At 37.1% G+C, this 16716-nt stretch overlaps 1 protein-coding gene across 2 annotated transcripts in view; it reads left to right on the forward strand.

The window, feature by feature from the left end:
* The window catches only part of LRP1B (LDL receptor related protein 1B), a 1933102-nt gene that overhangs the window by 1884845 nt on the left and 31541 nt on the right, over window positions 1–16716 (forward strand). The window contains exons 86-87 of one of the 2 annotated variants that reach the window (XM_050752792.1): window positions 1950–2054; window positions 2917–3030. In XM_050752792.1, the coding sequence (XP_050608749.1) occupies window positions 1950–2054; window positions 2917–3030 (219 nt within the window). The remainder of the gene's footprint in view (window positions 1–1949; window positions 2055–2916; window positions 3031–16716) is intronic. The other variant, XM_050752793.1, reaches the window with a different exon arrangement.

The following is a 16716-nucleotide window of genomic DNA, read 5'->3' on the forward strand; positions in this document are numbered from 1 at the left end:
TACATCACATATTCTGTGTGTGTGTGTGTGTGTGTGTGTGTGTGTGTGTGTGCATGTGTGCTGAATGCCTCTAAAAAGAAAATTATTATGAAATATGAGCTGCACTCTTTGATGTATTGTAATGATTTAAACTATTTGTATTTCACGTTTAAAATGTCTACAAATTTCTATCTTCAATTTAGGATTCAAACAAAAACTTTAGAAGGAAAAAGAGGCAACATATTCTGTATTCATTGGAAGCAGAGGTTTCAAAGCAATCAATTAGGTTTTTTTTTTTGTCTCTTTTAGATGAGATTTGTTATACAGTTAATTTTTTTTTGTAGGAAATCATTTAATGTATAATGAGCTAATTTTCCCTTTTGAGGCCATTCCTTTGATAAAACAAGAAACTAATTTTTTGACCTTAGGATTTTCAAAGAGGCTGTGCACGGAGGACAAGTAAAAGTCCCTTAGATGCACTTAGTCTATCAGACACCAATACCACTGATTGCTTATTAATTCACTGAATCCATATTGGGGTGCCTCTATAGGTTATAAAGGATGGGATAGTCTTTGTACAAACTTGAGACCACCCTCCCCTTCTCTATGTCTTGTTCTGTTTCTCTATATCTTTATTTCACATTTTATACATAGTTACACTGCTCACTGCTCTTGTTTATCTTGAAAAGAAATGTGATTTCACAATCTAAGCTTTTCAGAAATATCTTCAGATTAAATACCAATGAATGTTAAAAGCAGTTGAGGGAATTTTCAGTAGCTGCACGACCCACATGAGGTAAAATGAACATGCACAGAATAAATGAACTACATGCCAACCAATTATTTTTAGGCATCTCACCTATCATTAGAAATCACCCTATGACAGACGTACTACAACAGATATCCATCGTGGAGAGGATCAAAGTATTCAAGCGATATTGTAGCCGGATTATTTTGTCAAGGTTATGTCCAGATGCACTGTGATACCATTGATTGTTTCATAGCAGCTAATACTGACATGACCACATATTCAGAATTGCCAGCATGATCTGCTGTTAATTCTGGTTTTGACTCACAGAGTAGGTCCCTGGATAGTTTGAAATGTTGATGCATATTTCTGCATTCACTCAACAGGTTTCACTGTCCAATCTAATTGTTTGAGTATTTATTTAAAAAATGTAACATGGCAAGTAAAAAATATCTGTTTTTCCTAGTATTATTATGTTTATTTTTACGATGTAGCAGTAGTTATTTATTCTTATCCCTAACATGCGATGTGACTTTAAACTTAGAAACATTTTGGTAAGTTTCAAGAAAGCCTGTCTCATTACTTTGTTGTCATATTGCACATTGCCCCTGTAATATAACTGATTTTTTGCTGTTGTTGTTGTTGTTATGAACTACTCCATTTTTTTTATGTTAGAATAAAAATAGTTCGACATTAGTTACAATACATATTCAAAGAGAAACAGTGGAATAAAAGTGGCTACAGGATAACCCTCCACTTTCTTCTGAAATGTGGGGTCTAAAAGTCCTAGCATTCTTTGAAACAGATTTTCCACTTTAGAAGAAAAGCTAAAGCACTTTTTTCCAGAGTGCTTGATCATGTGGTTTATCATTCACACAGACGTCACCAAACCCTACTTACATGAAAAAGCGACAAGATATTGATGCTAATGTCCCCCGGAAGTGTAAATGATAGACATTAGAGTATATTTTTTTGCACAAATGTTTATATTAAATGAACTGGTTGAAAATTTGAAAATTATCAGAAGGAAAATGTTATGGCATCATTCTAACATAAATTAAATAAAAACTGCCTCTAGTGGGTCAGACGTCCTGAAAACTTCCTTTTAACCAGCCACTCCATCTCTCCTATATGATGAATATTCTCATCCACAGAAAGTTTATGTCAGTTTTCAGCAATAATGTTGCCAATAACAATGAAATTTTTTTCTTTGTTGTTGCAGCTGCACTAATGGAAAGATTGCCTCTAGCTGTCAGTTATGTGATGGCTACTGTTACAATGGTGGCACATGCCAGCTGGACCCGGAGACAAATGTACCTGTGTGTCTGTGAGTATTTAATCAAGTGATGGGCATTTTATAATAAGCCTTTGTATGTACATGAAATCCCCGTTCTATTATTCTCCTTTCCTGGGGTAATTTTAAATGAGTGTTTCATGGACATCTCTGATCAAGTATTGTCCCTCATCAGCTCACGTGCTGCAGAATCTCCTCCTTCATCAAATTGCTAATGATTTCATGAGGAAGAGCTCATTCTGTTCTTAGCATCATACCATTTCAGACATGCATAGACCTTTGAACTTGGAAATGCCAGAGAAAATTGTAATAATTCTATTGACCTTATTCTCATATGTGAAGCCCAGAGATAATCATCTTTTATGAATCCTTTGGTACTTATGGCCATTTTTTTCAAAAGAACTTGTAATATTCTTTCAAATGTATAATGCTATTTGATGTTTGTATGAGACATAGACTGTTTTATTATGTAAACCTACTAAGCCCCTGGCTGCTTTAGAATAACTTGAATGTCTGGGTTTCTCAACACCTAGGAAATATATTGGGTATATCCATAGTGCTCCTGAGAAAATCTGGAATTTAATATTTTCCCCCCTCCATGATCTGATTATCCAGAGTGGATAATTTGAAATAAAATCATTCAGATTACATGGTCACTGTTGGGAGTTTCATCACTGTTTGACTGGAAGGATGATGCCCACGTATAACCCACATCTGCATCCCGCTCCCGACCTTGTCAGAGTAGCATGTGATGAGTGTGTTTGAGAGAGAAGTGAGCATATCTGGGAACCTTTCGTTCAAATGTTACTATCTCTGTATGAAATGAATTTAAAACATATTTAGCAACAAAAAAGTCAGACGCTTTATTTAGCTGTATTTTACTGAAATTCTGCAGATGCTCTGTGGGGTTTAAAAGTCAGCGCTGTGACCAGAAAGAGAACCCTTGTGATCACTACTGTCAGAATGAGGGGATTTGCACTTTAACTGCGTTTAATGAGCCGAGATGCAAGTAGGTTTAACCTTCCACTTACCGCTGCGCTTCGTGTGACATCATTTCAGGCCACAGTTCATTGGTTTAAATCATGAACATCCACATGCATTTCACAGAGTATACTTAATCTCGGGGCTCATCTGTGTCATACACACTTAACCTTTGCTTCACTCACCAACAAGTGTTTGCACCACAGACTGCTAGAGTGTCTAGAAATATAATACATGTAAAAGCTCGTGGAACTGTTTAATAAAAATACATCTGCTAGAAAAGAGTAGCTTTTAATTAGAGAAGTACAGAAGCAGGTGTTTTAAGACTATTTCTGTGTACTATATTTGGAATGCTAATTTTTATTTAGTAACTGACTTTTTATTTCAAACACAGATGAAGTGCTATATTTTGTTTTCCAAAATTTTACTGAGAACTGCCCTACCTTCATCAGTAAGACCCTCTTTACAGATGAAAAGTCTTAGAGTAAGACCTTTTTTACAGTCTGAAAAATTTTCAGAAACTTTGTTTCTTAATACTTTAAATCATTCTTTCTTGATTCAGTTTGTAGTGTTTTGAACATATATGCAAAGTAAACTCATCTCCTCTGAGAAATTTCTAGGATCACCTTTGGGGTAACTGTCAATGTTCATCACAATGGAAATTATTTTTGCATTGTGCCTTTGAGCTTTAGAGATCAATCATATCTGGCATATAATCCTTAATAACCAGTGTCATAATGAGTAGCCCTGATTGGAATCTGATCACTTCCAGTAATCTCAAAGTACCTAGTAGTGGTTTTAAAGCACAATTGTATTAAAATTCAGGTATTTTATTACCAAAATGCTACTATTTTATTCATAATGAATTGCTGAGACTTGAGGCAGAGGCTTGAGCTGAAGGAGTTTTGTGGTGAAGGTGATACTTGTTGGCATGTAAAGGAAAGTCTTGTAGATCACCCACAGGGACTCTACATCAAAAGGTTTGACCACACTTCAATTAACAAGTGATTAGGGCTTGAACTTGGGTATTGCAACAAGAGAAAAGAATGAAGAGAACAATAGATTCATTAACATTTCAGAGTTAGTATATCTAAGGTTCTCCTTGGCCAAAAATTGATTCAGGTACTTATTTTATTTCTATTTTAGAACACCAGTAATGCTTCCTCTGAATCCCAGTCTTCGTTTGTCCTGCCCCTGTCTCACTAATTCTGGGCAAAATATATCCATTTCAGGCCCACTTTTCCCACCCAAAAATAGATCTCAGGATGACTCCCTGTCCAGAGAACGTACCTGTGTTACGAGAATAAAAATCTCTCATGGGTGTAGCAGCCCACATTGATTTTTTTTTTCCACTTTGTGCTCTTACTAAGTATCATCAAAGTCATACAATTTAAAAATAATTGGCCTAACTGATAAACACATCCAGGAAAATATATATTAATTGTGGGAGTTTAGAGCAACCTCTCCTACTTTTCTGTACTTGTGTCTCTATCTCTGTATCTTTGGAAATGTGTGTACCTTGGTCTTCTATGCCTTAAAATCTATTCTGATAGTGGGCATAATGTGTATACAATCAACCCTCTATATCCCTACACTCCACATTTGTGGGCTCAACCAAGTGCAAATCAGAAGTATTAGGAAAGAAAAATTGTGTCTGTGTTGACCCCATACAGACTTTTTCTTTCCAAATTTTTCTGTGCAGACTTTCCCAAGTTGTTATTCTCTAAATAATACAGCAAAACAACTATTTACATAGCATTTACATTGTATTAGGTATGATAAATAATCTGGAGATGTTACACATATAGCGGAGGGTGTGCATAGCTTATATGCAAATACGATGCCATATTTTTTATCTGGGACTTGAGCATCCGAAGATTTTGGTATCCAAGGAAAGTCTTGGAACCAGTTCCCCACAGATACTGAAGACGACTCTACTGCATTCCTCACCTACTTAAACCATATAAGAAGCAAGGAAGAATTACACTCTGTTATTGTTTATTCATCAATTCCTTTACTAAATATTTAGTAATAATCTATGATGAGTGAGTCTCTAAAATTTTGAAGTCAATGACAGCTAAAACTGACCTAGCAAATACTCTGTACCATGTACTGTGTTAAGCCCTATACACATTTTATGTGTGTAGACTGTTAACCATAAGTATTATTATTATCTAATTGTTATTCCGTTTTCATAGATTACAACATTAAGGTCACACACTAGGAAGGGGTCTGAGACTCAGACCAGTCCTGTTCAATTCTAAAGTCCGTACCCTGGTTAAAATTCTTACACTGCATTGCAGTCTTTATGCTGTAACAATCTCAATAGTTTTTACTTTAGAGGAACTTAAAATTCATTTTGGGAAGATGAATCGCTTTTAGAAAATTAAAATATTATTTGATAATTATTATAATAGAAATATGACCAAAGTGCTCTGGGAAAACAATTGAATAGAGATGAATGAATGATTCCTACTGGGAGAGTGGGAGGCTTTATACATGAAGACACATTTTCACAGTATTTTTAGAAAACATATTGTAGGTTTATAGGAAAGAAGGGATTGAAAATCTTTTTCAAAAGAGGGTATAGCACAATCAAAGGAGAATAGGTCTAAAAATAAAAGATAAAGGTAGCTGAGAATAGAAAAAGGTTATATGCACAACAGGAGAAGAGAAGGCTCAAGAGATATATTGGGGACAGTTTATTAGGTACATTTTATACCAGGACACAAGAGTCGGTTTATGGAAAGAGGATTAGAAAATTAAGGTTGGAACCCTCAGAAATACCACTATTTGCTGCTGTCTCAAACAGGAATCAACAAAAGTAAAGGAGAAGATTTAGAAGTTGAGGGAGATTTACTGAAGAGTAGATTCCTACAAATCAAAGGAATAGAGTGCCAATGAGTATCAACTCCAGACAGTTCAAAGAGGACAAGTGTTATAAGTGGTTTATTGGATTTCTCAGTTAGACAGCCATTGTGAAAGATGTTTTGGAAGCACTATAGAGATAGAAACCAGACTATAGTTAAATAATTGAAAGGAGAAGAAGTTGTGAAAAATGTAAATTATTTTCTGAAAACTCGGTTATGAATTAAATGAAAAAAAACCAGTAAGTAGTATCTAGAGGAAAATATTTTTATGACAAGAAAGACTAATGTATTTAAGAAGACTGTTTTGCACTGTTCAAGGCCTGCTATTAGGACCTGGGAAGGAGAGAGAGATGGTTCAGGAGGATTTCACACTCATGTTCTCAGATTTGAAATTTCCAGAATATGTAAGATTGCCCTTGTTTTACCTAGGATATTTATAAATCACATGGTACTAAAATGTAAATGAGTATAAGTAAAATGTAAAAAAAGTGTCAATGATCATGGACAATAAAAAAAAAAGAGTCCAGCTAAGGGAATATGAAATCCTCAGATATCTTTCTAGTGGTCAATTCTCCTCACCAGAGGAGATTTTTGGAAATAGTTTTTAGTCACGGATATCAATTGGCAGTGGTCATGTATTGTTAATGAAAAGTAAGTATGCACTGTTTCATCTAAAAACCTTTACAGGAAACAGACATTGCCTTCAGAGATACAATATAGTGCTTGCTTTAGTTTTGCTGGTAATATATTTTTATTTTCTTCATAGATTGAAAAACTATTTGAATTGTGCAAAACTTATGCCCTTTGGGCTATCCATATAGTATCCAGATCTATGAAGGTGATAGTTTTTTTCACATAGAAATGTTATCACTATAGCCTTCAATTTAAGGAATAAATTTGTTCCTTGAAAGGATTCACTTTGTCTCCTGATGGTCATTTTTACTAATAATTATGTGTGGAATAAAAAGAAAACTCCAAGAGAAGCCTAGAAAAAATAATAAAAACTAGTCTTTTTTCGCATTTATTTGTGGGACATTTTTTTTTTTTTTTAACATGGCAGTAAATAGGTTTATTTACATGTTTAGCAATTAAAGCTTCTTCTCATGAACACAAGGCTCCTTAGTCTTTTCTTTTTTTTTTTTTTCAGTATTTATTTTATTTTATTTTTTTTAATTTATTTATTATTATTATACTTTAAGTTGTAGGGTACATGTGCATAACGTGCAGGTTTGTTCCATATGTATACTTGTGCCATGTTGGTGTGCTGCACCCATCAACTCGTCATTTACATCAGGTATAACTCCCAATGCAATCCCTCCCTCCGCCCCCCTCCCCATGATAGGCCCCAGTGTGTGATGTTCCTCTTCCTGAGTCCAAGTGATCTCATTGTTCAGTTCCCACCTATGAGTGAGAACATGCGGTGTTTGGTTTTCTGTTCTTGTGATAGTTTGCTAAGAATGATGGTTTCCAGCTGCATCCATGTCCCTACAAAGGACACAAACTCATCCTTTTTGATGGCTGCATAGTATTCCATGGTGTATATGTGCCACATTTTCTTAATCCAATCTGTCACTGATGGACATTTGGGTTGATTACATTTATTAAAGTAGATATATTAAATAATATAAAAACAATGTATTTTTAAAAAAAATAGAATGTTATTTTGACAATGTTTGTACTATTAAATACGTTTTATTGTGAGCTATAGAAATCACTACTACTGTGAAGAATTATTGAACTCAATCGTAACTTGACCATGCCTTCCTACCTTCTAAGATTTCTCCCTAGTGTTAGACTATTATTACATTGAATTTAAGGGTTTTTTTTTTTTTTTTTTGTAAACTTACCTCCCCAGCATTACTTCTCAGCAATATCCACAATAGATTTCATGCTCCGAAATTAAAGAAATGTAATTACCCTACCTGCCCCACTACTACTATCTTATTAACATGAACACAGGCACACACACACATATACTCACTGCATAACACAGCACCATTCCACACTTAAGTGTCTATGCTCAAATAGCTCACTGAACCCAAATGTGTCTCCTACCTTTTTTTCCTAGTTAACCCTTATTATCTCATTCGTCTCACCTCAGGTATCCCTTTGTGTGGCACATAGCTAGTGAATAGTAAATACTGATTGAATTGGAGTTAAGATCTCAAACTAAATAAATTTCAGTGAGAAAATAACATATATGTATATACATGTTATACATGTAACATATATGTGTGTATATACATATAACATATGTGTGTGTATATACATATGTGTGTGTATATATGTACATATATACAAATATATAGGCTTTTTTTTTTTTTCATTTTATGGGCTGAATTGTGCCTCCCTCTCCCTGAATTCATATGTTGAAGACCTGATACCCAGTATCTTGGAATGGGACTGTATTTGGAGATAGGGCCTTTGAAGAGGTGATTGAGTTTAAAATGGCCAGGTGTGGTGGCTCACACCTGTAATCCCAGCACTTTGGCATGCCAAGACAGGCGGCTCACTTGAGGTCAGTAGTTCAAGACTAGCCTGGCCAACGTAGTTCAAGACTAACCTGGTCAACATGGTGAAACCCTATCCCTACTAAAAATACAAAAATTATACAGGCATGATGGTGCATGCCTGTAGTCCTAGCTACTTGGGAGGCTAAGGCAGGAGAATGGCTTGAAGCCAGGAGGCGGAGGTTGCAGTGAGCTGAGACTGCGCCATTGCACTCCAGCCTGGGCAACAGAGCAAGACTCTGTTTTTTTTTTTTTTTTTTTTTTAAAAAAAAAAAAAAAAAAAACCCAAAAAAACAAAACAAAAAAATGTTTCATTATGGTGATTCCAAATCCAATTTGACTGGTGTCTTTGTAAGAAGGGTGATAAGAACAGAGAGGGAGGTATCAGACACATTGTACACACAGCGATGACCTTGTGAATGAACAGACCATGTGAAGGCAGCTCTCTGTAAGCCAAGAAGAGAGGCCTCAAAAGAGACCAAAATGTGCTGACACCTCAATCCCAGCCTTCCAGCTTTTGAGAAGATAAACTTCTGTTGTGTAAGCCACCCAGTCTTTGTGACTTTTATGGCAGCCATAGCAAACTAATGAATATTATGATACCAGAATTGTGGTGCTGCTGTAACAAATACCGAAAAATGTGACTGTGGCTTTGGAGTTGGGTAATGGGAAGAAGATGGCAGAATGTTGAGGGACATGTGGATTAAAAAAAAAAAAAAAAAAGCCTCAATTACTTTTAAGAGATTATTGGATATTAAAGTTACTTCTGGTGAAGTCTCAGAAAGGGGGCACATGTTTTTGGAAACCAGAGGAAAGGTAATCTTTGTTAAAAGGTGACAAAGAGCTCCACTGAACTCCGTTCTGTCTAGTGTTTTGTGGAAGGTAGAAATTGCAAGTGATTAATTTTACATTTAGCAGAGACTATGCAAAATGTGAAAGTCATGGCCTGGTTTCTCCTTGCTGCTGATAGTAAACAATGAGAGGGGAAAGATAAACTGAAGGAATTGTTAAGTGAAATTGAAAATTTAGAAAATTCTCAGCCTCGTCATGTTGCAAAATTAAGTAGAAAGTATGTTTTGAAGAAGAAATCAAGGGTAGGACTGAACAGTCATTTGTTATAAAGGATTATAGGTGTGGCTCATGGATTCAACCACCTCAGCATAACTGCTGCCATTTGTACTAAAGGGGTCAGAGAAAGGGCAAAATGAAGGAAGACCACTGGATTTTTGATGTGTCACCAGATGCAGTTTGGCTGGCAAATCCACTGGTGGCCAGTCTATTAAGAACATATTTTCAGACCAGGTGTGGTGGCTCATGCCTATAACCACAGCACTTTGGGATACCTAGGTAGGAGGATCACTAGAGCTCAGAAGTTCAGGCCCAGCCTGAGCAAAATGGCAAAAGTTGGCCCATCTCTACAAAAAAAGATAAAAAATTAGCCAGGCATGGGCCCGGAGCGGTGACTGACGCCTGTAATCCCATCACTTCGGGAGGCCGAGGTGGGAGTATCACGAGGTCAGGAGATGGAGACCATACTGGCTAACATGGTGAAACCCCGTCTCTAATAAAAATACGAAAGAATTAGCCGGGCGAGGTGGAGGGCACCTGTAGTCCCAGCTACTCAGGAGGCTGAGGCAGGAGAATGGCGTGAACCCAGGAGGCAGAGCTTGCAGTGAGCGGAGATTGCGCCACTGTACTCCAGCCTGGGCGACAGAGCGAGACTCCATCTCAAAAAAAAAAAAAAAAAAATATATATATATATATAGATATATATATAGAGATATAGATATATAGCCAGCCATGGTGGTGTGCGCCTATGGTCCTAGCTACTTGGGAGACTGATCTAGGAGGATCACCTGAGCTGGGGAAGTTGAGGCTGCAGTGAGTTGTGATTGCTTCACTGCATTTCAGCCTGGGCAATGTTATCTCAAAAATAAAACAAATAAACATATTTTTTATTGGTTTTTGCACATTTCCATAGCCTCTTTTTGGTTATATATCCTCCGCAGCACAGCGACCACTCCCCTTGTAGACTCCTACCACTGACGACTAGGGAGATATGGAAATGTACGAATAAACTTCTCCTAGATGTAAATCACCAGTGCTTGGCATTCACAAAGGGACATAGTAGAGGAGAGTGAGGAGGTCAGGGACTCCTCGCTTTAGAAGTATTCCTCCTGTTTTCTGGATTTTGAATGCATATTTAAATTTATATTCTGCTCACATCAGTCTGCTATGTTGACAACACTAGAGGGAATCATTTATTGACCAGTATCTTCACTATCAAAGGTGAGCCAGACAGTAAAGAAGTTCTGTTGATTCCGCAAGAAGAAACGTTAACAGGAAAGAATTCAAATTCTGGATTCGGACTTCCCTGGATTCAGATACATATTCCTCCATTACTGCTGGTAAAGCCTATTAGCCTCTCCAAACCTTAGTTTCTTCCTCTTTAAGATGATCATACTAGTATGCACATATAAAAACTTCCATAGGAAAGAAATGCTATGTGGGGACAGATACAACTAATCTTAAAATCTGTGCTTAGTGACACTAGGTCTTTTTTATTTCTGCATGACTTTGTTATTAAAACTAGCTTTTATTTTTAAATGTTGAAGGTGTATCACTGTGATATATGGTCTTGTTGAGGTAACTTGCTGGAGTTTCCTTGGGCATTCCATACTATAGCTTCTATTTTCCCAAGAAGCTCCTGGCTAAAGTTTTGTCATTGTAGTCAAGTAGCAAAAATTAAAAGTCTGTATTTTTGTACATATTTCATTTTCTTCTGATTTTTTAATACTAATTCTTCTGAGAAATTACTAAAGGTTCTCTATATACCTAAAGGCACCTAACTCAATTATTTCTCCATTCGAACAGAGAATAATATAAAGTATTTCCTCGCATACTATAATTTAAAAAAACAAATTTTCAAAGCCAGTATTAAATTCAACTTCCCAATTTTATTATTTATGAGACCATAAACTTTTTTAGAAATAAAAAATTAGCAATTCTGAGAATTTCTTACAATATCCACGTTTCCTAGTATTTCCCACTGTTATTTTGGTTTCTGTTCAGTTCCTCTAAGTGTGTCTATGTAAATATACTTTTGCAGATTATATACTAAAAAATGAGACCCTATGATACACACTCTTTTTTTTAATTAATTTATTATTATTATACTTTAAGTTGTAGGGTACATGTGCATAACGTGCAGGTTTGTTACATATGTATACTTGTGCCATGTTGGTGTGCTGCACCCATCAACTCGTCATTTACATCAGGTATAACTCCCAATGCAATCCCTCCCCCCTCCCCTCTCCCCATGATAGGCCCTGGTGTGTGATGTTCCCCTTCCTGAGTCCAAGTGATCTCATTGTTCAGTTCCCACCGATGAGTGAGAACATGCGGTGTTTGGTTTTCTGTTCTTGTGATAGTTTGCTAAGAATGATGGATTCCAGCTGCATCCATGTCCCTACAAAGGACACAAACTTATCCTTTTTGATGGCTGCATAGTATTCCATGGTGTATATGTGCCACATTTTCTTAATCCAATCTGTCACTGATGGACATTTGGGTTGATTCCAAGTCTTTGCTATTGTGAAGAGTGCTGCAATAAACATACGTGTGCATGTGTCTTTATAGCAGCATAATTTATAATCCTTTGGGTATATACCCAGTAATGGGATGGCTGGGTCATATGGTACATCTAGTTCTAGATCCTTGAGGAATCTCCATACTGTTTTCCCTACTGGTTGAACTAGTTTACAATCCCACCAACAGTGTAAAAGTGTTCCTATTTCTCCACATCCTCTCCAGCACCTGTTGTTTCCTGACTTTGTAATGATCGCCATTCTAACTGGTGTGAGATGGTATCTCATTGTGGTTTGGATTTGCATTTCTCTGATGGCCAGTGGTGATGAGCATTTTTTCATGTGTCTGTTGGCTGTATGAATGTCTTCTTTTGAGAAATGTCTGTTCATATCCTTTGCCCACTTTTTGATGGGGTTGTTTGTTTTTTTCTTGTAAATTTGTTTGAGTTCTTTATAGGTTCTGGATATTAGCCCTTTGTCAGATGAGTAGATTCCAAAATTTTTCTCCCATTCTGTAGGTTGCCTGTTCACTCTGATGGTAGTTTCTTTTGCTGTGCAGAAGCTCTTTAGTTTAATGAGATCCCATTTGTCAATTTTGGCTTTTGCTGCTGTTGCTTTTGGTGTTTTAGACATGAAGTCTTTGCCCATGCCTATGTCCTGAATGGTACTACCTAGGTTTTCCTCTAGAGTTTTTATGGTATTAGGTCTAACATTTAGTCTCTAATCCATCTTGAATTAATTTTCGTATAAGGAGTAAGGAAAGGATCCAGTTTCAGCTTTCTACTTATGGCTAGCCAATTTTCCCAGCACCATTTATTAAATAGGGAATCCTTTCCCCATTTCTTGTTTCTCTCAGGTTTGTCAAAGATCAGATGGCTGTAGATGTGTGGTATTATTTCTGAGGACTCTGTTCTGTTCCATTGGTCTATATCTCTGTTTTGGTACCAGTACCATGCTGTTTTGGTTACTGTAGCCTTGTAGCATAGTTTGAAGTCAGGTAGCGTGATGCCTCCAGCTTAGTTCTTTTGACTTAGGATTGTCTTGGAGATGCGGGCTCTTTTTTGGTTCCATATGAACTTTAAAGCAGTTTTTTCCAATTCTGTGAAGAAACTCATTGGTAGCTTGATGGGGATGGCATTGAATTTATGAATTACCTTGGGCAGTATGGCCATTTTCACGATATTGATTCTTCCTATCCATGAGCATGGTATGTTCTTCCATTTGTTTGTGTCCTCTTTAATTTCACTGAGCAGTGGTTTGTAGTTCTCCTTGAAGAGGTCCTTTACATCCCTTGTAAGTTGGATTCCTAGGTATTTGATTCTCCTTGAAGCAATTGTGAATGGAAGTTCATTCCTGATTTGGCTCTCTGTTTGTCTGTTACTGGTGTATAAGAATGCTTGTGATTGTTGCACATTAATTTTGTATCCTGAGACTTTGCTGAAGTTGCTTATCAGCTTAAGGAGATTTTGGGCTGAGACAATGGGTTTTTCTAAATATACAATCATGTCATCTGCAAACAGGGACAATTTGACTTCTTCTTTTCCTAACTGAATACCCTTGATTTCTTTCTCTTGCCTAATTGCCCTAGCCAGAACTTCCAACACTATGTTGAATAGGAGTGGTGAGAGAGGGCATCCCTGTCTTGTGCCAGTTTTCAAAGGGAATTTTTCCAGTTTTTGCCCATTCAGTATGGTATTGGCTGTGGGTTTGTCATAAATAGCTCTTATTATTTTGAGGTACGTTCCATCAATACCGAATATATTGAGCGTTTTTAGCATGAAGGGCTGTTGAATTTTGTCAAAAGCCTTTTCTGCATCTATTGATATAATCATGTGGTTCTTGTCGTTGGTTCTGTTTATATGCTGGATTATGTTTATTGATTTGCGAATGTTGAACCAGCCTTGCATCCCAGGGATGAAGCCCACTTGATCATGGTGGATAAGCTTTTTGATGTGTTGCTGAATCCGGTTTGCCAGTATTTTATTGAGGATTTTTGCATCAATGTTCATCAGGGATATTGGTCTAAAATTCTCTTTTTTTGTTGTGTCTCTGCCAGGCTTTGGTATCAGGATGATGTTGGCCTCATAAAATGAGTTAGGGAGGATTCCCTCTTTTTCTATTCATTGGAATAGTTTCAGAAGGAATGGTACCAACTCCTCCTTGTACCTCTGGTAGAATTCAGCTGTGAATCCATCTGGTCCTGGACTCTTTTTGGTTGGTAGGCTATTAATTATTGCCTCAATTTCAGAGCCTGCTATTGGTCTATTCAGGGATTCAACTTCTTCCTGGTTTAGTCTTGGAAGAGTGTAAGTGTCCAGGAAATTATCCATTTCTTCTAGATTTTGCAGTTTATTTGCGTAGAGGTGTTTATAGTATTCTCTGATGGTAGTTTGTATTTCTGTGGGGTCGGTGGTGATATCCCCTTTATCATTTTTAATTGCGTCGATTTGATTCTTCTCTCTTTTCTTCTTTATTAGTCTTGCTAGTGGTCTGTCAATTTTGTTGATCTTTTCAAAAAACCAACTCCTGGATTCATTGATTTTAGGAGGGTTTTTTGTGTCTCTATCTCCTTCAGTTCTGCTCTGATCTTAGTTATTTCTAGCCTTCTGCTAGCTTTTGAATGTGTTTGCTCTTGCTTCTCTAGTTCTTTTCATTGTGATGTTAGAGTGTCAATTTTAGATCTTTCCTGCTTTCTCTTGTGGGCATTTAGTGCTATAAATTTCCCTCTACACACTGCTTTAAATATGTCCCAGAGATTCTGGTATGGTGTATCTTTGTTCTCATTGGTTTCAAAGAACATCTTTATTTCTGCCTTCATTTCGTTATGTACCCAGTAGTCATTCAGGAGCAGGTTGTTCAGTTTCCATGTAGTTGAGCGGTTTTGATTGAGTTTCTTAGTCCTGAGTTCTAGTTTGATTGCACTGTGGTCTGAGAGACAGTTTGTTATAATTTCTGTTCTTGTACATTTGCTGAGGAGTGCTTTACTTCCAATTACGTGGTCGATTTTGGAGTAAGTACGATGTGGTGCTGAGAAGAATGTATATTCTGTTGATTTGGGGTGGAGAGTTCTATAGATGTCTATTAGGTCTGCTTGCTGCAGAGATGAGTTCAATTCCTGGATATCCTTGTTAACTTTCTGTCTCGTTGATCTGTCTAATGTTGACAGTGGGGTGTTGAAGTCTCCCATTAGTATTGTATGGGAGTCTAAGTCTCTTTGTAAGTCTCTAAGGACTTGCTTTATGAATCTGGGTGCTCCTGTATTGGGTGCATATATATTTAGGATAGTTAGCTCTTCCTGTTGAATTGATCCCTTTACCATTATGTAATGGCCTTCTTTGTCTCTTTTGATCTTTGATGGTTTAAAGTCTGTTTTATCAGAGACTAGTATTGCAACCCCCGCTTTTTTTCGTTCTCCATTTGCTTGGTAAATCTTCCTCCATCCCTTTATTTTGAGCCTATGTATGTCTCTGCGTGTGAGATGGGTCTCCTGAATACAGCAGACTGATGGGTCTTGACTCTTTATCCAGTTTGCCAGTCTGTGTCTTTTAATTGGAGCATTTAGTCCATTTACATTTAAGGTTAAGATTGTTATGTGTGAACTTGATCCTGCCATTATGATATTAACTGGTTATTTTGCTCGTTAGTTGATGCAGTTTCTTCCTAGCCTCGATGGTCTTTACATTTTGGCATGTTTTTGCAATGGCTTGTACTGGTTGTTCCTTTCCATGTTTAGTGCTTCCTTCAGGGTCTCTTGTAAGGCAGGCCTAGTGGTGACAAAATCTCTAAGCATTTGCTTATCTGTAAAGGATTTTATTTCTCCTTCACTTATGAAACTTAGTTTGGCTGGATATGAAATTCTGTGTTTAAAATTCTTTTCTTTAAGAATGTTGAATATTGGCCCCCACTCTCTTCTGGCTTGGAGAGTTTCTGCCGAGATATCTGCTGTTAGTCTGATGGGCTTCCCTTTGTAGGTAACCCGACCTTTCTCTCTGGCTGCCCTTAAGATTTTTTCCTTCATTTCAACTTTGGTGAATCTGGCAATTATGTGTCTTGGAGTTGCTCTTCTGGAGGAGTATCTTTGTGGCATTCTCTGTATTTCCTGGATTTGAATGTTGGCCTGCCCTACTAGGTTGGGGAAGTTCTCCTGGATGATATCCTGAAGAGTGTTTTCCAACTTAGTTCCATTTTCCCCCTCACTTTCAGGCACCCCAATCAGACGTAGATTTGGTCTTTTTACATAATCCCATACTTCTTGCAGGCTTTGTTCATTTCTTTTTCTTCTTTTTTCTTTTGGTTTCTCTTCTCGCTTCATTTCATTCATTTGATCCTCAATCGCAGATACTCTTTCTTCCAGTTGATCGAGTCAGTTACTGAAGCTTGTGCATTTGTCACGTATTTCTCGTGTCATGGTTTTCATCTCTTTCATTTCATTTATGACCTTCTCTGCATTAATTACTCTGGCCATCAATTCTTCCACTTTTTTTTCAAGATTTTTAGTTTCTTTGCGCTGGGTACGTAATTCCTCCTTTAGCTCTGAGAAATTTGATGGACTGAAGCCTTCTTCTCTCATCTCGTCAAAGTCATTCTCCATCCAGCTTTGATCCGTTGCTGGCGATGAGCTGCGCTTCTTTTCCAGGGGAGATGCGTTCTTATTTTTTGAATGTCCAGCTTTTCTGCCCTGCTTTTTCCCCATCTTTGTGGTTTTATCTGCCTCTGGTCTTTGATGATGGTGATGTACTGATGGGGT

This window comes from Macaca thibetana, chromosome 12, assembly GCF_024542745.1.
Source record: "Macaca thibetana thibetana isolate TM-01 chromosome 12, ASM2454274v1, whole genome shotgun sequence".
NCBI lineage: Eukaryota > Metazoa > Chordata > Mammalia > Primates > Cercopithecidae > Macaca > Macaca thibetana.